We start from the raw sequence: 23,762 nt of genomic DNA on the forward strand, positions 1-23,762 counted from the left end.
CTGTGTCTCCCTCTCTCTCTGCCCCTCCCCCGTTCATGCTCTGTCTCTCTGTCCCAAAAAAAATAAATAAACGTTGAAAAAAAAAAAAAATTTAAAACACCAGGCACGTCTTCCATTTGGGGGGGGGGCGGAGGGGGGATATTGGAAGGCCATGGGAAAGAAACCTAAGAATCATTGGGAGGTCCCATAAACTGGAGATTCCCAGGCCCCACTTGAGAAGCTCTAATTCGGCCCATCAGGGGTGGGCCCCCAAATCTACATTTTAACAAGCAACTTAGTAAATGACGCAGTCACTGGATGACCCTGGGAGAAACTCCACTCTAAAGAAAGGCTAAGAGGGGAGCCTGGGTGGCTCAGTTGGTTAAGCGGCCGACTTCGGCTCAGGTCATGATCTCGCGGTCCGTGAGTTCGAGCCCCACGTCGGGCTCTGTGCTGACAGCTCAGAGCCTGAAGCCTGTTTCAGATTCTGTGTCTCCTTCTCTCTCTGACCCTCCCCTGTTCATACTGTCTCTCCCTGTCTCAAAAATAAATAAACGTTAAAAAAAATAAAAAAATTTAAAAAATAAAGAAAGGCTAAGAAAAGTGTGCCGGGTTGGCTTAGTTGGTAGAGAATGTGACTCTTAATCTCAGGGTTGTGAGTCCAAGCCTCACATGGAGCGTGGAGCCTACCTGAAAACAAACAAAAGTTATTCCTTTATTTATTTATTTATTTTAAAATGTTTATATATTTATTTTTGAGAGAGAGAGAGAGAGAGCAGGTGAGGGGCAGAGAGAAAAGGGGAGAGAGAATCCCAAGCAGGCTTCACGCTGTCAGCACAGAGCCCAGTGCAGGGCTTGATCTCACGAACCATAAGATCCTGACCTGAGCCGAAACCAAGAGTCAGACGCTTAACCAACTGAGCCACCGAGACACGCTCAAAAGTTCTTCCTTTGGATGAGCCTTCACGTTCAGGGTCTGGCTCCTCCACAATTTCCAGGCCTCCCTTACATTAACAGCTCTTCAAATATCTGAGTTGCCCATCATGTTCCTCTCTCAGTCTGATCTTCTCAGCATGGCACAACCCCAATCCATTCAGCCACTTCCAGCAAAGCAGGTCCCAGCATGTCCTAGCAGTCTGATGCTTTCCTCCAGAGGACGGGGGTTTCCTGGAGATCGGACCCCCAGCTCAGGGGCGATAAGAGCAAATCATCTGTTAGACATCTATTAGCACACCAGGAACTATACTAGCCTTTTAACATACAGTGTTCTTTAACCCTCATAAGAACTCTCCCCAAAAGACGTTAATATTCCCCTTCTACAATCTGGGAACTAAGGCTCACAGAGGTTGCCCAGGAAGAGCCAGAGCTGGGATGGTGTGATGGTTAGTTTCCGGTGTCAAAGTGGCTATGCTCTTGTACTCAGTTATGCAATTATACACTAACCGAGGTGGTGCTGCCAGGATATTTTGTACTTGTGGTTACAGCTACGGTCAACCAAGTGACTTTAAGTAAAAGATTACCTTGCTAATCGGAGTGAGACTCATCCAACCAGCTGAAGGACCTTAAGAGCAAAACTGAGGTTTCACTGAGGCAGAAGACATTCTGCCTCAAGCCTGCAGCATCAGTGCCTGCCCCGAGTGTCCAGCTACCCCAGAGTTGGGACTTGCCAGCCTCCACAACTGCATCAGCCAATTGAAACAAATCTCTAAAACAGATATATAGGGGCATCTGGGCAGCTCAGTCGGTTAAGCGTCTGACTCTTGATTTCAGTTCAAGTCGTGATCGCACGGCTCATGGGTTCAAGTCCCGCATGGGGCTCTGTGCTGACAGTGCGGAGCCTGCTTGGGATTCTCTCTTTCTCTCTGCCCCTCCCCTCTTCAAAATAAATCAATGAACATAAAAAAATAAATAAATAAACTAGATGTATACACATGCATACACATGTATACATATATATTTATCATACTGGCTCTGTTCTCCGAAGAACCCTGATGCCAATGGGAAGCCAGTTCTATCCAACCTCAAAAGGCCATGCCTTGCCTCTACGTCACTGTCCATACTCTGCCAACCACTATCTGCAACTCAACCCAAACCAACCCAGGTGTGTGTCTGAGCCTCAGCCAGCTTCTGCTGCCCAGAGGTGTACTGGAATATTAACACAGATCCTTAACAACTAGATTTTGAGAATAAGCTACTCATATCAAAAAACTGCCATAGATGGGGGAAGCGTGTTTCCCCCAAGTTTGAAGTTTTGTAGTGTGTGGGAGGTATGGTTTACTCGGTGCTTAACAGTGGTGATTTGTTCTATTCCGGGCAAGGTCGCTAACTTGCTATATCACTTTAGGCAATCCTAAATTTCACCACCTGATTAATGATCATGCCAACCTGAAAGTCGGCTTTCCATGGCCCCCATCCACTCAAACTGGCATTAAATGGTCAGATGGCCTATCAGGATTTCAGATCTGACCTACTTTCCAGTTGGGGCGCTATCTAGCCTTGAATGACCCAAGACCCGTTCAAGCTCATGGCATTCTGGAAGTTCTGGCAAGGCAACGTGACGGATGGGTGAGGAGTGCTCAGCAGAGGTGGGCTGCACCGGCCTCTGCCCTTGACCCTGGCCTTGGTGCTACTTGCAGGTTCAAGTGAAGACTCGGTTTCCAAGCTCAAGACACTGCAGTCCCAAGGGGAGGATGCCAAGGCCCACCTATGAAACATTACACAGTGCAGCCGGGCTCAAAGGAAAGAACAGGAAATGCTTATCGCAGAGGTGATGATAGTTGAGAGAAGTCTGAGAATGTAGCAGTAAAAGACTTGGAAGGGATGAAAGGACACATTCTGGGCCAAGGTGACAGAGTGAGGTGCAGGAGAGCACGGGGCGGTCTGGGGAAAAGGAAGGGAGAAAGTTTTAGGTGGAAAGTAGGCCACAGGTAGAACCTAAGTGGGAGATGAGCTCAGCTTGGGCAGCTGGGGAGATGGGTCACACTAGCCTAATGGGGCGCCTCAAATGACAAAAGATTGAATTGGTAGGTAGGTAATGAGCTGGTGGACGCTCCCCAGATGAAAGTGAAGAGATGACCGTGAGCTTTGGAAACCTGTGCCGGGCAAGAGAAGGAATAGGAATAAATCGGGGCAGGGGCGTCACAGCCCCAGCTGAATTAACAGCAGTAGCAGACATGACTGAGGGCTTACTGCGTACCAACCCTAATTTGTATGATCTCATTTAACCCTCACAACTCCCTAAAGTACTCTTACCATCCCACTTTACGGATAAGGGAACCAAGGCACAGAGAGGTTAAAAAGTGTGCCCCAGATCACACAACCTGTCAGCAGTGAGCCGAGATCTACAGCTATCCTGCCTCAGGTTTGACTCCAGCGTCAAGTAAACTTGACCACTGGCCCAGCCTGCCTCGGGAGTCCCAGCCCGGGCCCTGCGCTCTGATTTCTGAGCTGAGCAGCAGGGAAACGATACAAGGGACACTGCAGAGGGTGATATTTCTATAAACCGCATATTGAGGTGAAAAACTGACTGGAAGAAGTCTGAAGTAAGGTTCCTTGGGGTTGGTTGTACATGAAGCCAGCAAAAAACACCCCAGGTTTGCTCATGGGCTTACACCAAGTCCTGCAGCAAATGATCATACACATAGACCAGCTGCTTCCGGAAACTGCTGCGGCCTACTTGCTCAACAAGCTGAACGCCCCAAGAGTTGCCAGGAAAAGGGAGATGGTGACTGCGTAATGGATTGAATCGTGTCCCTCAAAATTCCCATGTTGAAGTCATAACCCTCAGTATCTAACAGCGTGCCTTTGTTTGGAAATGGGGTCAATGCAGATGCAATCAGTTGAGTTGGGTGGGCCCTGATCCTGTACGACCAGTGTCCTTACAAAAGGGGAAGTTTGGCTACAGGTGTGCACACAGGGAGAGTGTCTCGTGAAGATGAAGGCAGAGATGGGGGCGACACCGTAGAAACCAAGAGTCACCAAAGATGGTCAGCAAACCAACAGAAGTTAGCAGAGAGGCCTGGAACAGACTCTCCCTCTCAGCCTCATAATGAACCAGGCCTTGACCTCCGACTTTTCACCTCCAGAACTGGGAGACAAATTTCCACTGTGTAGGCCACCCAGTTGGTGGCACTTTGTTAGAGCTGCCCTGGGACACTGATACAGTGACCCTATGCCATCTTCTCCTGTGTAAGGCCATAGGTGAATGTTCACTGCGTCCTTAAGCAAAGAGCCTCCTCTGAAACTTGGTTACACTGCGATATATGAAGGTATAAGACTACTTTTGTATCATAGGCGTGAGTTAAAAACAAGCAAGTGTTTGAGATTTCATCTATCTCCAACTGCCCAGGCACCAGTGACTGATTAACTTTGCTTTTGAAATGAAAAACCAATTTTACTTTAACAATTAAGGAGCTTCTTTCTCTTCCTTTACGCTTAGATTCTTCCTGTGACCCAAAGAAACCCAGTCTAACCCACGAGGTCCTGCTGGACCCCTCACCCAGCACAGGGTCCCTCTCCTGGGGGCTTGAAACCATTATTGAGATGACCACAAGCTTCTCAGCTTCAAAGGGGAGACAGCTCTCTGAAATGCTGACGGCTGGCTATAGGCCAACATATGCTCACACATTCAATTCTGCAAAAACTGTTCAATTCTTTGTTTAACCTGTGCGTTACTTTGAAAACACGTGCATCATCGGTCATGAGTGAATGGCTGTGGTTATGAAGGGAAGCAGGTCTACCCTGGGGAATTCCGGGTTCTGTTTTCAGATGATGATTGGCCCCGCTAAGAAGTGAAACCAAAGCAGTATTTCTTCTGATACTTGGAAAATCCCCTACTCCGAAACAGTTTTGCATATGTACAAAAATTATGGAAAATTATACCGGTAAGACCAGAATCTCCTACAGCTCAAATAAGCCACTGAAATTATCTATTTAAAGACAAACGAAACTGGGCACCTGGGTAGCTCAGTTGGTTAAGCATCCAACTCTTGATTTTGGCTCAAGTCACGATCTAACGGTTCGTGAGTTCAAGTCCCACATCAGGCTCTATGCACTGACCGAGGGAAGCCTGCTTGGTATTCTCTCTTTTTCCCTGTCTCTCTCAAAAATAAATAAACTTTAGGGGCGCCTGGGTGGCTCAGTCGGTTGAGCGTCCGACTTCAGCTCAGGTCACGATCTCGTGGTCCGCGTGTTCGAGCCCCGCGTCGGGCTCTGGGCTGATGGCTCAGAGCCTGGAGCCTGCTTCCGATTCTGTGTCTCCCTCTCTCTCTGCCCCTCCCCCGTTCATGCTCTGTCTCTCTGTCTCAAAAATAAACAAACGTAAAAAAAGATAATAAAATAAATAAACTTTAAAAAATAATAAAAACAAACAAAACAAACCTATGCTGTTCCTGTAGGACAAAACACTCTCTCTTGTCGAAGTTAACAGTAGCCACCTTGCAAGAGCAGGGGAGGGGCAGAGAAAGGACAGAGGATCTAAAGCGGGTTCCACGCTGACAGCAGTGAGCCCAATGTGGGGCTCGATCTCATGGACCAGAAATCATGACCCGAGCCAAAGTTGGACGCTCAACCAACTGAGCCAACCAGGCACCCCCACACTTCTAAGCCAACTACACGGAATGAACTGATTCTCACAATCCTGTGTGGTGGGCACCTTTATTATTCCCATCACGCAGGTGAGGAAAATGAAGCACAGACAGGCAAGGAAACTGGCCCAAGGTCACAGAGCTGTAAGTGGTAGAGGGCTGGGATTCAAAACCAGGCAGTCTGGCTGCAACACACCACACCCAACCCCCTAACAAGCAAACAACCAGCTCAGACTTATAAACAGGACAAAAGGAAACAAAGTGAGTGGGGACTGGTTAAGTAGCGTGGGTTGAGAACCCAGGCAGAAAGAAGAGAACAGCAATTATATTCCAAGCACGGGGCTGGCACTTCACACATGCTGTTCCCATTTAATTCGCACAAACCTTTAAGTCAGTGTTACTCTCCCACTTGAGAGGTGAAACACTGAGGCTTGGAATGATTAAAGGAACCTGTATGAGGGCACATTAGTAAGTGATATCCCTAAACCCAGGTTTGCAGATTGCAAAAACCCGCGCTGTTTTCCCAGCCCATTTTCCGTAGAGTCATGGTTTCAAATTGTAACCTCAGTATTATGGATGGTACAATCTGCTTTTAAAAGCCAACCCCGGGCTGCCCGGGGGGCTCAGCTGGTTAAGCATTGACTCTTGATTGCAGTTCAGGTCACGATCTGGAGGTGCATGGGATCGAGCCCCGCACTGGGCTCTGCGCGGACAGTGAGGAGCCTGCATGGGATTCTCGCTCTCCCTCTCTCTTTCTGCCCTCCCGGGCTTGCGCTCTCTCTCAAAATAAATAAATAAACATTGGGAAAAAAAAAAAAAAGTAAATCCAGCACTGGAGAGTGGTGGTGCTGAGGTCAGGAGTGGGAGGCATCACCCCCATCCCAGCTGCAGGCTGGTTCAGAGAACCGGGGTACAGACACAAGTGCTTAATTAAAGTGCTAGCCTGGGGGGTGCCTGGGTGGCTCAGTCGGTTAAGCGTCTGACTTCTGCTGAGGTCATGAAATTGCGGTCCATGAGTTTGAGCCCCGCATCGGGCTCTGTGCTGACAGCTCAGAGCCCGGAGCCTGTTTCAGATTCTGTGTCTCCCTCTCTCTCTGACCCTCCCCCGTTCAAGCTCTGTCTCTCTCTGTCCCCAAAATAAATAAACGTTAAAAAAAAAAAAGTGTTTAAAAAAAATAAAGCGTTAGCCTAGGATCCGAAAGCTCAGGTTCTAGTTGCACCTCTGGCACCAATTAACTGCGTGGCTTTACCCAAGTCCCCTAACATCGCTGGTCCTCTATTTTCTTTTAGTACAAATTGTTTGGAAGGATGCCCGGTCTGCCTACCTCACAAGGTTGCTTTAAAAAAAAAAAAAAAGGTATTGCCAAACACACACAAACTTACAACCAAACTTCCTTATGTTTTCTTTGTTTTTGCGAATCCAGGTGAATTGGCTGTGAAAATGTAGGGTGTTCAGTACCTGATCATCACCAGGATGCATATCACCGGGGCACCCCAACAGCTGCCGCGGTCCAGCAGGTCCACACCTGCTAGCTGAGGAAGGCAACACCAGGAGAACGGCCTCGTAGGAACTTCATTCTCCCCGCTAGGAAAGCTGGGCTCAAGGCCTCCATGGAGGTGCGGCCAAGCCTTGGCCCCCAGAGCTTCCCCGAATGTGGGTTTGCAGAGACTAAATAAGGTAATGCTGGGAAGGGGAGGGAACAGCTTCACCTCTCCCCAGGTCCGGGTTTGCTTTGCAAGGCGGGTGACATGAAGCGGGGGTGGGGTGGGGGGGGTGCCATCTGCTACAGCATGGAGCATTGGGTTTCTCTCCCCACCCCCACTCCCCTGCTGCAGAATGGGGAAAGGTTGCAGTGCCCCAGGCACCACCCCTTAGGAGGCAGAGGATTCAGGTGAAGGCCGAGACTGGATGAGTGAGTGGGAAGAGCCCTCCACTTTTTGTTTTCGACAGGAGCCCACCCAGACTCGCACTAACCCCCATCCCATTAGTTCCGGCCTCAGGAAGAGGAAGGGATCGGATCTGCATAACAGTGAATCACAAGCACTTCGGCACAATGACCCCTCCAGGAGAGGGTGGAGAAGCTCGTCTGGCAACTGCCTACACAAACGGGGCAATTCTGAAGAGCAGCAAACAAACCTGTCTACCCCAGCTCCCATTGTGCATGAGATTGCGCTCCACAAAAACAACGTCCAAGGAACACCTGTTGATCGATACCAAACGTTAACACTCAGATTTGGGCCAAGAGACAATTAAAAAGGTCACTATGAAGGAACTTTGGGCAAGATGGTTTTGTGAAAATTGGAATTAAGTGTCCTTAGACTCCAGCAGCTAGTGGGAGCACCACATAGATACTTCCATCAGTCCATCTCAGCGAGCTCTGTTTCAAAAGGAAGTTAACCCAAGGGATTTGAACCCATAAGCCAAAGGGCACTTAAGTCACTAGGTGACCGTCAGGGCACATGCTTTCTTTATGCTAATTAGAAGTTACACAGGTTCCAGGAGGGAGGAGGGTTTTTAGGAGCTGGGGATGGTTAGGTCAGCGGGACCGTCCACCAACTGGCCTCAGACTGAACACTGACCACGGCTCTTTAATCCAGGCAAGCAGCAAAACGAACTGCAACTGGGTTAAAATCCGGGAAGGGGCCATCACGTTAGGCGGGAGAATGAGTTCTTAAAGAGAAACATGTCCTCCTGGTGGCCAAGGCCACTTTTGGATTCCCCGGTTCGGACACAGGTTCCGGAAAAACACATCTCAGTGTACACGACGTACTGAACGAAAACCGTAGGCGAGAAAATCACCAGTTACCCTTCTCCCCGCCACTGCCCCGAACTAGCCTTGACACCCATCAAACACAGGAAAAAGGTATCCCCTACGGACAAACGGATGATTTCACCCACTTCTTTCTCAAACACCCAAAAGCCACAGCGACAGCACTAACAGCTTTTGTTTGGATTCACAAAAAAGGGAGGCGAGAGTGATCCCGAAACTGCAACCACCCAGGGACTGAGGGTGGAAGAAGAGCGGGTGTGCTCCCTCCCGGGTCCGTCACAACACTCCGGGGCTCCTGGCCAGCTCCCCCAGCACCGTGCTCGAGTCCCAGCTCTCCGGTTACCTGGCTCGCTGCGGCGTCCAGCACTTGAGCCGTCGGTTCTGCGGGTGCCTTCTCCTCTTCCCCAGCGTCCAAGGGGCTACTCGCAGCCGCTCGGGGGTCCCCGCCATCCCCCGGCGCAGCCTGGCTACTGTCGTCCACGCTGGCGCCGACTCCCCCGGCGGAGGCGGCGGCGGCGGCGGCGCCGAGCAGTCCGTGGGCTCCGTCGGCGTCCCCGGCCGCCACGCTGTGCACCAGCCACGCATCCACTCGGGTGCGGGGGATGAAGGGGACTCCCAGCGCGCGCACCTCCCGGAGCAGCCGGCCTGCGGACTCCGCCGCGGGGTCCGGCTCGCGGCCTTTGGGGTGCAACTGGTCCGCGCGCCCCCACACTCCCGAGGCCGGGAAGGGGCTGAGTGCATAGGCGGAGCTCGTCGGGCCGCTGGCTAGCAGCAGCTCATCCCAGAGCCGGGTGGGCGGCGGGAGCAGCAGGTAGAGGTCCAGGTCAAGGTCCAGGTGGAGCTCCGCCAAGCTCAGCAGGATGGTGAGGTGCAGGAGGCCGCCGCCGTCCGACCACCACGGCTTCAGGTACTTCATCTCCCGCTGCGCGCCCCGGGACGCCCCTGCTGGCGCCCGCGGGTCCCTGCGCTGCTGCGGCCGCCGCTTTGGCACGTGCGGGCCCGGCGCTCTGCGGGCACCTGCCCGGAAGAGACCGAGAAGCGAAACAATGGACCCGGGCGCGCAGGGGCCGTCGCGGGCTCCGGGACCGGGCACAAAGACGCTCCCTCGGCAGCCGGCAATGTGCCAGGGGCTCTGGAGAGGCGGAAGAGGAGCCACCTGCCCGGAGACCCAACCCGCCCGCCTTCCCCGCAGCCCTGCGCTGAGAGCAGGCCCCGCCCCTCCAGCTAGGCTCCGCCCCGGGCCGCGGGCGCTGCCGCCGGGGACACGCCCACGACCGCCCCCAGGCTCGCGCCCGTGGGAGTGGCCCGCATGGGGCGGGGCTCCCCAGCTCAAAGGTTCTTTATTCAGGGGGAACGCAAAGCTTTCTGGGAGCAGAGGTTGTTCTGGGCACCAGGTGGCCCCAGCCCAATGCCCGGGGGCCTGGCTGCTGTAGCTGAAGGCGCGGGGTGGGGGTGGGGGTCAGGGGTAGAGGTGGGTGCGAAGGGACAGGATATGTAAACTAGGGGAAAGCAGACACCCTGGGCAGCATGCAAAGGGCTTCCGCCCACATGAGAACACTGGGCTGGCGCAGTGGATTTGGGAGTATGACCTTTGACTTCGTATCCTGGCCCCACCATCAGCCAGTCGTGTGACCTTGACTAAGTTGCTTAACTTGTCTGTACCTCAGTTCTCTTACCTGTAAAATGGGGATAATAGTACCTGTCCAATAGGGATGTGGTGAAGTCAGATGAAATACTCTTTGTAAAGCCCGGAGTTTGACATATAGATTCCACAGCTGCCATTGAGATCAAGCAGCACCCCATCCAAACCCTTGTTCTTCCCCACCCCCCACCTCACCCCTCCAGGCCCTGTGCTCCAGCCTCACAACTCCTCACTGTTTCCTGAGCAAGCCCTGCACACTGCTAGACCTTGCCACGTGGTCCCCTTTGTTCCTTAAGTGAGGGTTAAGAGCACCAGCCCTAGAATTACCCTGTATGAGTTCAAATCCTCCCCTCCACCGCTTACTAGCCTGGCTTGGACAAATTTCTCCCTCTGTGGCTCAGTTTCCTCCCTGTAAAGTGGTTTTAATAATAGCAGTTCCCCAGGAGAGTTGTGAACCCTAAATGAAATGCATGCAGACCACTAACCACAGCACTTGGCATAAGAAAGTGTTCTGTGTTACTCATTATTTATGTCACCCGTCCTCCGAGGCTTACCCCAAAAATACATCCTCTGAATTTTCACCATTTGGAATTAATCTCTCCCCCCCCCCCCCCCCGCCCATATTCTCCCACAGTGCAACACTTGGCCCGTTCCACTTTGTATTATAGTGGAGGATACGTCTCATTTGCCCATTGTAAATTATTGAGGATAGAAAAAAAACAAAAAAACAAAAACAAAAACAAAAACCTGTTTGGCTCACTTCTGTGCCCACATGGTACTCAGTACGGGGCCTTGAAAAAGTAGCTTTTACTAACCCTCACTCCCTTCCTTGGAGCAGGGAGAGAATAGAAGGGGATGACCAACTGAGGTTTGGCAATTGTGTGAGGAGCTGAGCAAGAAAGACTTGTTTTTAAAAGCCCCTTTCTCGACATAGTTCTCTCTTCTGGGCCCGGTGTGAAAAGTTCACACTAGATTTCATTTTCCCCACTGAGAACCAGGAGGGCAGAAGCAGACTTCTTAAAGTTGCTTCTGCTTTAAGCCTTGAAGGAGGGGTTAAGGGGTGACAAAGAGGCAAGAAGAGGGATGATCGCTAGCCTAGTGAGGTTTGGGACAGAAGCCTTGTTCACAGCACTTAGTGCCTGGGCTGGGGATTCAGGCTCTGGGCTCAGTGAATGTCCGCCGAATTCTGGTTTTTACAAGGACCTACTAAATTGCCTGATGCTGTTGCCGAAGACTGAAGGACATGAAATGGGTACTTTTGCTTGGTGAGTTTATGATTTCATTAGGGAGATTAGATATAGATATGTGACACACTTAGAAACAAGAGAAAGGATGTACTCACGTGGGAAAATATTGAGATGTACGTGACCATTCAGGAAGTGCTGTAAACCAGGTGAGAACAGGGATGGGGCTCTCTTCAAGGTCTTATCTTCCAGAACTTTGCACAGAGTTGGTGCTCCAGAAAGATTGTTTCCAGTTGAATTGAGGAATTTACACTTGAGAAGCGTTTTCAGGGATCTGAGTAACACACTAGCATCAGGAAGGGCCCTCAAACTTCCTCACATTAGTTGGGAAAGGGGTTGGTCCCTCATCTTCAAAAATGTGCATGGAGGGGCACCTGGCTGGCTCAGTCGGTGGAGCGTGTGACTCTTGATCTTGGGGTTGTGAGTTTGAGGCCCACGTTGGGTGTAGAGATTATTTAATAAAAAAAAATTTTTAAATATAAAGAAAGAATAAATAAATAAGCACGTGGATAATCATATTATTTGTCAGACTGCTTCATTCCAAAGTGCCTTAATTCGAGCTCACAGATTGGTGACGAGGAGGGCCTATAAAGGACCTTGCAGTAAAATCTTAAACAGGAGACTCAGGACCAGTCCCGCACACTCTTGACTTTAATCAAAACAAAAGACCCCAGTTTTAGGTTTGCAGAGAGAGTGGGGTGCAAACAGAAGGAATGACTTCTACTCAGGTTTTTTAAAATTTCTGGAATCCCACCATCCAGAAGTAGCCAAGTGAAAAGTACAAACGATTGTCTTGTAACAGCCTTGAAAAGTAACCTGCATTTATTAAAATCCTTAAATTGTTGCTACTCAAAGGATGGTCCGAGACTGGTGCCAATCCACAAAACTATTTGTTTCTGGTCCGCATGAGGTAAGTAATAGAATCAAAAGTGTTTAGAAGTTTTTATGGCAGTTTGACATTATGCGACATCCGGTGGGTTTGCTTTTTTATGCCTTTGTTATTTTTTTAGAAATGAATATTTATTTTAAAAAAGTATCGACGTTCAACAGATGGTGGGGGGGAAGAAAAGGGCTCCTTCATCAGGATTACTTTGCAAAGCACGGCTTTAAATGGCATTCCTGTGAGGTAGGCGGGTTCTAAGATGACTTCCTGGGCTCCCCTTGCCCTGTGTGTGGGCAGAGCCTAGTGATTTACTTCTAACATACAGACTATGGCAAAAGTGATGGGATGTCATCCTCGAGGTTAGGTTACAAAAAGACTCAGTGGCTTCTTTTTTGCTTGCTGAATTTGTTCTGGCTGCTATAAAAAAATAACATAGGACTGGGTGGCTCATAAGTCTATTGTTCTGGAGCCTGGGAATCCAAGATCAATGTGCCACTGTGGGTGGGTTTTGGTGGGAACCCTCTTCCGGGCTGCAGAATGCCGCCATCCGGTTGTATCCTTACCTGGTGGAAGGGGCAAGGGAGCTTTCTCAGCGGCTTTTATAAGGGCACTAATCTCATTCACGATAGTTCCATCCTCATGACCTACCCACCTCCCAAAGGTCATGCCTCCTAATAGCATCATCTTGGGGGGATAGATTTCAATACATGAATTTTGGGGGCACACAAGAATTCAGACCATAGCACTCACCTCCTCTCTCCATCTCTTACTCTCGCCTTCTTGGAGAGGGCCGCTGTGTTGCGAATACCCTATGAACAAGCTCATGTGGCAAGGCACTCATGTCTTCAGCCAATAGCCAGTGAGACCCTGAGGCCTGCCAACAGTCTCTTGAGTGAGCTTTGAAGCACATTTTATCCCAGTTGAGGTCTGAGATGACTGTAGCCCACTCTAGTTTCTCGATTACACCTTGCAGAAGACCCTCAAGCCAAAGGATGTATCTAAGTGGCACATTGTGACCCAGAAAAAAACTCTAAGATAACAAATGTTCTTTCCAACCACTAAATCTTGGGGTAATTTGTTACACAGCCTAGATAACTAACACACCCTGTGTCAGAAGAGGACATCAGACAAGTGGAAAGAAACACTGAAAATGCAACTGTAATTGTGCTGTGTGGTTAGTGATATAGTCAATGAATAATTTATAACTACCAAGTAGCATTGCAGCAGCACATCCTGGTCCTTAGATACAATAATCTCATTTACCCCAATCATAAATGTAAGATTGTAACTTGGCATGAAGGATAGTTACTATGAAAACATAGCCATCAAGAGCTGCTGTGAATTGAGCTCCCGTGCTTTCTTCTGTGGCAACTCCTTGTAAGTATCTATCCAAAATCAGCAAAAAAGAAAACAAGTTAGAACTTTGCAATCGTTCTTTTGAAAGTTTCGCTAATATTAGCCACAGAAAAATTTAAATTTGTAGTAGAAATTCCAGGATTGAGCCAAATAGCCTATTAAAAGTCCACGACATGAATTCAGGCAGAAGTCATTTTATCTAGGAGGAAGAATTAAGCATCGCTAGTTTCCAAACAGATATTAGTCACTAGAATTTAAATGGCTCTGCAGTTGTTAAGACATTTTACCAAAGGCTTCTGCAAAATAGATTTAAGAATGGCCTCATTTGCTATCTGGTACCAGTCTTGGTGATGATGAATCAACTGATACCTAATTGTATTGTGCTCTTCCTTTTTGATCTATTACACAAAAATAACCAATCCTGTATTTAGGGCACAGTTTTGATTTCTACCTTACAGTCTTGTTAGGATGAAACACACACCACCGATTGGGGAGCCTCAGACTCCTTATGTGAGAAATAGGTTTGTTTAAGGCTAGGCCAATGCCAAGGAACTCACAATCTAAAGGGTTTTGCTTCCTCCCACCTGGTCTCTGTAGTATGAATAAGAATTCTTACATTCAGGTTAAAGTTCCAGAGTTTGATCGTTGTGTGTGTATGTATGTGTGTGTGTTTAAGACACGCAGACAACAGAAAGGGAATTATGAAGAGAGGCATGGGAGACAGAGTGAGGCTGATCAGCAGGGAATGAGAAATCTACGAGTTTGCACCATCCACGTTTGGGAACAAAAGAAATTAGCATTGCCAACCTTGGTCCTGTCCATCACAACTGAAGTGCCTACCACCTAAAATATTGTGGGGCTCGTTCTGGTTAACCACCCACACAAACAGAATCAGAGTGGCTAACCGCTACAGTAAATGAGCCCCAAATCTCAGTGGCTTAACCCAGTGAAAGTTGACTTCTTATTTCACTGTTCAAAAAAGTGTTTGGGATAAGGGGAGTCTGCACTTTTTTGGGTCATTTGAGGACACAGGCCGTTTCCTTATTGTGGCTCTGTCTTCTTCCCCGTCCTCAGCATCTTCTCCGTTGGCTGGTGATGAAGAAAGAGAGTGAAGACCAAGCATGGGAGGCGGGTTTGATGGGCCGGGCCTGAAAGTGGCACCCATGACTTCTACTCACATTCCATTGGCCAGAACTCGGCCACATGGCCACACTTAGCAGCAAAGGAAGCTGGAAGGTGGGGACTCGTGGTGTTTCCAAGACAAGAGGAGAGCCTGAATATCTGTCTTTGGCACATCTGGGGAGCCACTGTCCTTTGGTCTTATTCTGCATTCCATTCATTTAGAAACCACTCATTCAGCACCTACTCTTTTCGACTGAGGATATTATTTTAGCACTCACAGTGACTTAATATACTAATGCAAACCTAGAGTGGCTTGTTCAAAGTAGGTCAACACTTTACCCATTTACACTCTAGGTGTTTAAGAAATGCTGGAGTGCCTGGGTGGCTCAGTCAGTTAAGTGTCTGACTTCAGCCCAGGTCATGATCTTGCGGTTGGTGGGTTCGAGCCCCGCGTAGGGCTGTGTGCTGACAGCTCAGAGCCTGGAGCCTGCTTTGGATTCTGTGTCTCCCTCTCTCTCTGCCCCTCCCCCGCTCATGCTCTGTCTCTCTCTGTCTCTCTCTCAAAAATGATTAAGTGTTAAAAAAAATTAAATAAAGAAATGCTGCTTGGTGAGAATGTTCAAAGCATATCATGAAGAAAGCTTGGGACTTCTGACTCTAATCCTAGTTTCACCTAAACAAGTCATTTTGGAAGGGGGACCCTACATATCTGGACCTTGGGCCTCTTACCTGCACAGAGAGAACTTGAACCTGACAGGTTTCTAAGTTCCCTTCTTGCCGTCAATGTCTCTGAAAGGCTTGGCAATGAATGAGGAACCATGTTTGATTGCTACCAAACTTGTGTTCTCAGTTGACTGTGAGGCCTTTGGTCCTAAAAAAGCACCACCACATAGCTCTGGAGAAGAAAACACACTCTCCTCTTGGTTAAATCTCCAACTGGAAGGGGAACATGTACGGGTCTCCCCCTGACTTTCTGATGTGTCTTCCTTTTTTTGTTAGTACATCTACCTGGGTGATGACATCTGGAAAGGCTAACACGTTGATCTCTATCCTGCAATGTCACACTATTTGACGATAGGGAAGCTGCACATAACTTGGGTTGTGGGGAAAGTCACTGATCATCCAGAGTGTAGAAAACCTAAGAATCCTTGAGTGGGGATCAATGTAAGTCCAGTTTCTAGAGGCCCCACTTAGTGCCCCTTTACACTAAGAAACTAGTTTTGAGGCCAACGACCCTGACCATTATTTAGTAAAGTTGACGGGTATTTTATTCTTTGAACTGATGGTTAGTTTAGCACCTGAAGTCTCTCACTTACTTGATCATCTCCTTCAAGCATATTTATATTTTTGATAGCAGCTATAATGTTCTCTTTGGTAATGCACATCATTAACCATTCCTGCTTAACTGTTTCTTTGTCCTTGCTAGTTTTCTCTAATTCCTAGTTTTGTTGTCCTGTACTCCAGAATCTCTATCAGATCTTAATTCCAAGGCAGCGCTCTGTCAAACTACACGACAGAGGCAGGGCTTTCTGGGCCATGGAGAACCGATTCGGAGCCTCCTGCCGATCCCTACCTGCCTTCCGCCTCCTTTTGTAAAAAGGTAAATTCTTAATTTCTTTAATGCTTATTTATTTTTGAGAGAGACAGAGTGAGAGCAGGGGAGGGGCAGAGAAAGAGAGGGAGACCCAGAATCCCAAGCAGCCTCCAGGCTCTGAGCTGTCAGCCCTGAGCCTGACGTGAGGCTCGAACTCACAAACCGTGAGATCATGACCTAAGCTGAAGTTGGACGCTTAACCGATGAGTGACGCAGGCGCTCCTTAAACAGGTAAATTCTAGTCAGAGTTGTTGCTTGCTGAACAAATGTTGTCTATGATATTACAGTAGGCCGAATAGTCCCCCCAAAATTCACATCCACCCCAAACCTCAGGCTGTGACCTAAATTGGAAATAGGGTCTCCGCAGATATAATAAGGATTGAGATATCATACCAGATTAGGGTGGGCCCTGAATCCACTGAGAGTGTCCTAGAAAAGGACACAGACACACAGAGAAGAAGGTGGTGTGAAGACAAAGGCAGAGATCAGAGCAATGCCACCACAAGCCATGGAGCGCCAGGAGCCACTGGAAGCCAGAAGAGGCAACAAGGATTCTCCTCTAGAACCTTCCGGGGGAGCACAGCCCCCCCAGGACCTTGGTTTTGCACATGTCACCTCCGAACCACATGTGACAGATACATTTCTGTTTCAAGTCACCAAGCTTTTCGTGTGGTAATTTGCCATGGCAGTTCTAGAAAACTAATGCAGTCAAGTTTACTATTTCTCTTCACCTTGGCATTGTTCTTGTTATTATATAGGAAGTAATTTTTCCTGAGTAAAGATCAGGATACTCTGGGTACCACTGAGTTCATGGCACCCTCAGAACCGGGGTATGGAAGGGGTGATGCTGAAACAGAGAGTTTTGATGTTGGCTCTCGGGAGGCCTGTTCCGGTAAGGACAGACGGGCGGGAGGCTTGGTTCGGAAGCCATTTGAACCTTTTTTACCCTGTCCCCATGTCTTACCTGCAAGGCTCCCTCTGCCCTGACTTGTTTTGTTCTTTCCCTCACTCTTGCAGCAAGGCCCCCAGCAAAAGCCTCAGGCAATGTCTCCCTCTCTCTCTCTCTCTCTCTCTCTCTCTCTCTCTGACACACACACACACACACATTTTATAAAAATAATTTTTATAATGTATATAACATGTGAGTTCTATAATAATTTTGTCAAGATAAGTTGTTTTTGTAACAACTTGGTTTTCGTACCTGCTTTTAAAAAACCACTTCTGGGGCGCTCGGGTGGCTCAGTCGGTTGAGCGTCCGACTTCGGCTCGGGTCATGATCTTGCGGTCTGTGAGTTCGAGCCCCACATCGGGCTCTGTGCTGACAGCTCGGAGCCTGGAGCCTGCTTCGGGTTCTGTGTCTCCCTCTCTCTCTGCTCCTCCCCTGTTCACACTCTGTCTCTCCCTCAAAAATAAATAAAGATTAAAAAATTTTAAAAAACACTTCAATTGATTGCATCTTCCATATTAAACAAATACAGGTCCATACTGTCATCTTTATAGGCTGCAATATATCCTATAATATGGATGTATCTTGATTTAGTCAAACAGTTTGCTGCTGATGAAGGTTTAGGTTGTTGTTATATTTTCACTTTTATAACTCCACGATACACTCTTTTTTATACATATTTTGGGGATCTTAAAACCACTTGCTACAGTAATGGGAATTTTTTTGGAGAGGCTTTTCCTTCACGTGGTCCCCTCTCCCCACCTGTCCTCTCTCATTGCTATTCGAAAGTGATTTGTGATCACAGAATATTGCTTACTAGTTTGTGACCTTTGCGAGCATCAATCAACCATGACCATTACCCTCCTTGCTATATGCCTTTTGTAATTGTGGCAAGTGCACTGTCCCGATTCTATGGAACTATCTCTCTCCAAACCTTCAGGATTGCCAAGATGAGTTAGGAAGAAAGAGGATCTGGATCTGTTTCCTACAAAAGTGTCAATATTTGCTAAAACAAAGAGCTGGGAGTACCCCCAACGGAATGCCATCTGTCCTTGTCTCTGAGAGCCTGCCAGAAAATCTTTTCACAGCCAAGAGATGTTATTTGGCATAGCTGACACTGAAATTCAGCGAGGTGGCTTACAGATCAGAAACTGGCTGATGTCAAGAGATGCTTTGCCATGTAGGAACTGGAAGTACAGAAATGTGTTTCATTTTTGAAACTGTACATTAAGGATTATTTATTCTACCAAAATGTTTCCTATAGGAATCTTGTGCTCAGCAGGACCACCTCGTTGATTTAAATATTCACATCGTTAACACGCTATTTTGCCATACAGCTTTCTAGGAAGTGAGCAGCTGAGAAGACACGGGTCCCTCTCCCCACTCTGTGGCTTCAACCGGGCTGTTTCTCAAGGAGATAGGCTCACGACTCTCTTCTCCGACATATGGAAACTCAGTTTCTTTGCAGTTTTAGGGTGCAGGCAAACATAACCCACAAAGCCCAGCTTCTGAAGTGTGAGTTGTCTGACCTGGGTGCTAAAGGGGGGTATTAGCTACCTGGATTCCTTTAGAAAAAAACCCAGATTCCTCTGGACAGCAACCTGAAGAGCAGCTCAAGAGGTCATCTCGGGCAGGAGTGAAATTCTTCCAAATACATTCGACAGCTATCAGGGCCCAATTCTCCTCCCACACATGGTTGCTTGTCCAATATTTACCACTCGGAATCGCTTATTCATCTGTGAATTGGCGTGCTCTCCCCGGAAACAAATTCACTGAAGCACCTGGAACCATCTGTAGGCTCTGAGTCCATTGCATTCTTGTGACCCCCTAAACACTCCGTCCGCTTGTGTCATTTCTCCCAAGTTTTTTTCTCCCCAGCAGACGCTGCCACTCCTTAGCTGGGCCTTCATCTAATTTCACTCTTCTCAAGAAAAGAAGAGTCACCCCAGCCTCAGCAGAGTTCTAGAACACTTCCTCCAGATCCCTGCTCTACGCTGGAATGGACTGAGTCTCCTTCCACTGCAAAGCATTTGCATACCCTGCAGACATCTTGGCCCAGTTTAACTAGATCCAGCTAACCCAGGAGGGACTTGGCCTGTATGAAAACACATTTCAGCCACAGCCATCCCCGCACTCCTGAATACATGGGCATGTTTACCTACACAGTTTTGGGTGCGCACTAAATTAATTAATTCCATAAATATTTAATGAGCACCTACTGTGTGTCAGGCATTGTTTTGTGAATAAAACAAAGCCCAGATCTATTGGAGTTTGCCGTCCACTGGGGGCAGACAGACAATCAACAAGTAATTTGTCGGGGGGCGGGGGGAGGGTGATAAATGCTACAAGATATACATAAAGCAGGGGGAAAGAGATAAAGGAGAGGCAAGTGATGGTATGTGCACGGGAGCACACGCCTGTGTTCCCTAAGGAAGTGCCTAGGGAAAGTCTGACTTGAAGGAGATAAAGGAGAGAACCACGCAGTTAGCTGGGGGAAAGGGTACTCCAGGTGGTGAGAATAGTGAGTGCAAAGGCCCTGAGGCAGGAGAATACCAACTGTTTTCAAAAAATAGCAGGAGGCCTATGCAACAGGAAGGGAGAATGGTATTCGGTGCGAAATCATACTGGACATCATGGACCATGGTAAAGAATTTATATTTAATCTTAGTGGGATGGGAAGCTATTAGAGGATAGTGAATAAGAAATTAATACATGCAGGGGTGTCTAGGTGACTCAGTTGGTTAGGCTGCCAACTCTTGATCTCGGCTCAGGTCATGATCTCACTGTCGGTGAGTTCGAGCCCCGCATCGGGTTCTGTGCTGACAGCACTGAGCCTGCTTGGAACTCTCTCTCTCTGCCCCTGCCCCACTCATGCTCTCTCTCTCAAAATAATACATTTCTATTTGTTTGTTTGTTTGTTTGTTTACATAGAGAGGGAGAGAGGGAGAGAGAGAGAATCCTAAGCAGGCTCAGCACTGTCAGCACAGAACCCAACGCAGGGCTCGAACTCACCAACAGTGAGATCATGAATCAAGAGTTGGCTGCTTAAGGGGCACCTGGGTGGCTCAGTTGGTTGGGCAACCGACTTCAGCTCAGGTCATGATCTCACGGTCTCTGGGTTTGTGCCCAGCGTCGGGCTCTATGCTGACAGCTCAGAACCTGGAGCCTGCTTCGGATTCTGTGTCTCCCTCTCTCTTCTCCTCCCCCATTGTGTTCTATCAAAAATAATTAAACAGGGGCGCCTGGGTGGCGCAGTCGGTTGAGCGTCCGACTTCAGCCAGGTCACGATCTGGCGGTCCGTGAGTTCAAGCCCCGCATCAGTCTCTGAGCTGAAGGCTCAGAGCCTGGAGCCTGTTTCTGATTCTGTGTCTCCCTCTCTCTCTGCCCCTCCCCCGTTCATGCTCTGTCTCTCTCTGTCCCCAAAAAAAAAAATAAAATAAACGTTAAAAAAAAAAATTTTTTAAATAATTAAACAAAAACAAAAATAAAAATAAAAAAAGACTTGGCCTCTTAACCGACTGAGCCACCCAGGTGCCCCTAAAAAACTTAAAAAAAAAAAAAAGAAATCAATACATGCATGCAGCAAACATTCAAAAAATGCTTTTATTTTTGCTCTCCTTGACACGACCCTGCTTTACAAGAATGGTTATCTTCTTTCTCAAACATGGCAGGAAGGATGGAAAGCAAATATAAAAATCCCAGGCTTACAATTTCTGGGTCTAATCTGAACATCCCACATCTACCAGAGATGTGATCATTAGAAAATTATCCCCGGGGGCACCTGGGTGGCTCAGTCGGTTAAGTGTCCGACTTCGGCTCAGGTCATGATCTTGCGGTTTGTGGGTTCGAGCCCGCATCGGGCTCTGTGCTGATAGCTTGGAGCCTGGAGCCTGCTTCAGATTCTGTCTCCCTCTCTCTCTGCCCCTCCCCTGCTCATGCTCTGTCTCTCAAAAATAAATAAATGTTAAAAAAAAAAAAAAAGAAAAGACAAAAGAAAATTACCCCACGTCCAAGACTTAGGTCCTTCTTTTCATTCGTTGCTCGGCAATGTATTTTCAAAATACTTCTTGGATGGACATTTTCTAAAAAAAATTCTTTAATGTTATATTCATTTTTGAGAGACAGAGTGCAAGCAGGGGAAGGGCAGAGAGAGAGGGAGACACAGAATCCGAAGCAGGTTCCAGGCTCTGGGCTGTCAGCACAGAGCCTGACACGGGGCTCAAACTCACAATCTGCGAGATCGTGACCTGAGCTGAAGTTGGATGCTTAACCGACTGAGCCACCCAGGCGCCCCTGACATTTTCAAACTTAATACAAAATCAGAACACCCAGCTTCCAGCAGTTATCAATTTATGGCTAATCTTGTTTCTTCTAAACTGCCATCCATTTTCTTCCCCTTCCTTGTACTGAATTACTTTATGACAAATCCCACACCTATCTTTTCATCCATGAATGCTTCAGTATGTATTTCTAAAAATAAAATCCTTTTGCATCACCATAATGTCATTATCACAGCTACAAGCTTAACAATACTTCCTTAATATAAAAAAAAAAAAAATCCAGTCGGTAATCAAATGTCCTTGGTTGTCACATTAATACTTAAAACAAACAAACAAACAAACAAACAAACTTAACTTGTTTAAATCAGAATCCAAATACGGTTCACACATTGCATTCGGCTGATAGGTCTTGTAAATCTTTTAAACTCGGACTGTCCACCCTCCCACTTTTTTTCCCTCCTTATCTTTTATTTGTTGAAGAAACCTGGTGATTTGTTCCTTAGGTGTCCCTCATTTTCCATTTTGCTGAATGCACCTGCATGGAGTTGTTGAATGTTTCCCTTTCCTGTTTTCCTATAAACTGGTAGCCCAGAGGCATAATCGAGTTGGATTTTTTGGCAAGACTATCTCATAGGAGGTGCTGTGAACAGCCTGTTGCACCCCATCAGAAAGGTACACCTTCCTTTACTGCTTTCTCTCCCTCCTTCTCTCTCTCTTTGTAGTAAAATACATCTAACATCAAACGTACCATTTAAGCCATATTAAAGTGTGCCATCCAGAGGCATTTAGGACATGCACAATGTTGTACAACCATCACTAATTCTAGAACTTTTCCATCACCCCCCAAAAAAACCCTTGACCCATTCTCCGATCGCTCCCTCCGCCAGCCCCTGGAAGCCACTAATGGCTTTTTGTGTCCAGGGGTATTTTATATAAATTGAATCGTATAATATGTGGCCTTTTAGGACAGCTTCTTTCACTTAGGATGGTGTTCTCAAGGTTCATCCACATTGCAGCACATGTGAGGTCTTCATTTCTCATGGCTGAATCACGTTCCGTTGCCCAGATACGCCATATTGTATTTATTCATCAGTCAGTCGATGGACGTTTGGGTTGTTTTCACCTTTTGACTTTTGTGAGCAGTGATGCAATGAACATTCGTGTACCAATTTTTGCTTGAACGCCTGTGTTATTTCTTTGGTGTACACACCTAGGAGTGCCTCTCTTTTTGTGACATGAGGGTGCATCAGTGGGTTCGGTTGGCATCAGCCTGATCCATACACGGTGACATTCCCTGTGGGCTTTCACCTTTATGGAATTTAGGCACCACTGATGATCACGGCCTATTCCATTAGGATTCCAACAGCATGCTTTCGAGGTGGTCTAACCCTTTATTTTCAGTTAGTATTAAAGCAACGCTGTTCTGGGCAACTGAGGTCATGTGGTTCTCTGAGGGGAAGAAGGTGGGGGAGGGAGGGATTGATGGCCAAGAAGGGTGGGAAAGGCTACACACAACGGACCCCCTTGCTGTAGATTCCAGCACCCGCTCACATGGCGAGGCCCCCCCCCCGGAAGTTCTGCGGCAAAGAAGCCTGTTTACTTTTGTTTAGCTCTGTATTTCCCAAGTTGATGTGACTACAAACATTTTTTTTCCCGTATGATTCTTCGTACTGAATACATGTTTCAGAGAATACTGTCTTAGTGTCTAGGTTACTTGGAGAAATGTGTTCCTTAGCTGTCTGGAAGCAGCCTGACAGTCTCCCTCAGTGGCCATAAGCTGATGGCATACTTGTGAAAGCCCTGGATGGCAGAACTGGCAAGATTTCTAGCAGAATTTCCCATGGAAACTCTAAATTGAGATCATGTTCCTGGGAATGAAAGCTAAAATCAAGCAAGAAAATATCGATGTCACTATCACCTCAGCCCTAGAGTGTTTGCCGGATGCCTTGGGATGCCTCCCGTCAGGATAAACCTTAGGACAATGCTGCACTGATGTGGCCCGAGGATTCCAGAGCCACCACAGTCCCTCTCCCTGCCCCTCATGGCTTCACTCCACATGGCCCCAGACCCCATGCAGGGTGGTCCCCTATTGTATTTTCCCGGGTCACACTGCCATGGATGCTGTCTCACCGCTGACACGGTCAGACTGGTTAGATGATGGTAAACATGGAAGACATATGGAGGGAAGATCTAGAAGGTTCCTTGAATGACTTTCTGAGGGTCAGAGGTTTGACAGTATTCCCTTCATGTGGCCTTTAGGAAGAACTGTCCCCTTTAATACATCTCACCCATCCATTTGCTTTTAAAAGATTCTTACCGGTCAACGAGCCACGCAGGGTACTGACCATGTGCTCTGCACT

The 23,762-nt window shown here is 47.8% G+C and overlaps 1 protein-coding gene and 1 long non-coding RNA gene across 3 annotated transcripts in view; one reads left to right on the forward strand and one right to left on the reverse strand.

Annotated features, from left to right (window-relative positions):
* The window catches only part of NFE2L3 (NFE2 like bZIP transcription factor 3), a 32,239-nt gene extending 22,698 nt beyond the window's left edge, over window positions 1-9,541 (reverse strand). For both annotated transcript variants that reach the window (XM_086694018.1, XM_025929949.2), the window contains exon 1: window positions 8,679-9,541. In XM_086694018.1, coding sequence (XP_086550144.1) covers window positions 8,679-9,251 — 573 coding nt within the window. In that variant the 5' untranslated portion in view covers window positions 9,252-9,541. The remainder of the gene's footprint in view (window positions 1-8,678) is intronic.
* Window positions 6,949-8,534, forward strand: LOC147583191 (uncharacterized). The gene is made up of 2 exons (XR_015246145.1): window positions 6,949-7,242; window positions 7,516-8,534. It is a non-coding gene; the product is annotated as an uncharacterized LOC147583191 (long non-coding RNA).
* Window positions 9,542-23,762: the final 14,221 nt, after the last annotated feature.

The sequence above is a fragment of the Puma concolor genome, chromosome A2 (assembly GCF_028749965.1).
Source record: "Puma concolor isolate L17-30 chromosome A2, mPumCon1.1.hap2, whole genome shotgun sequence".
Lineage (NCBI taxonomy): Eukaryota > Metazoa > Chordata > Mammalia > Carnivora > Felidae > Puma > Puma concolor.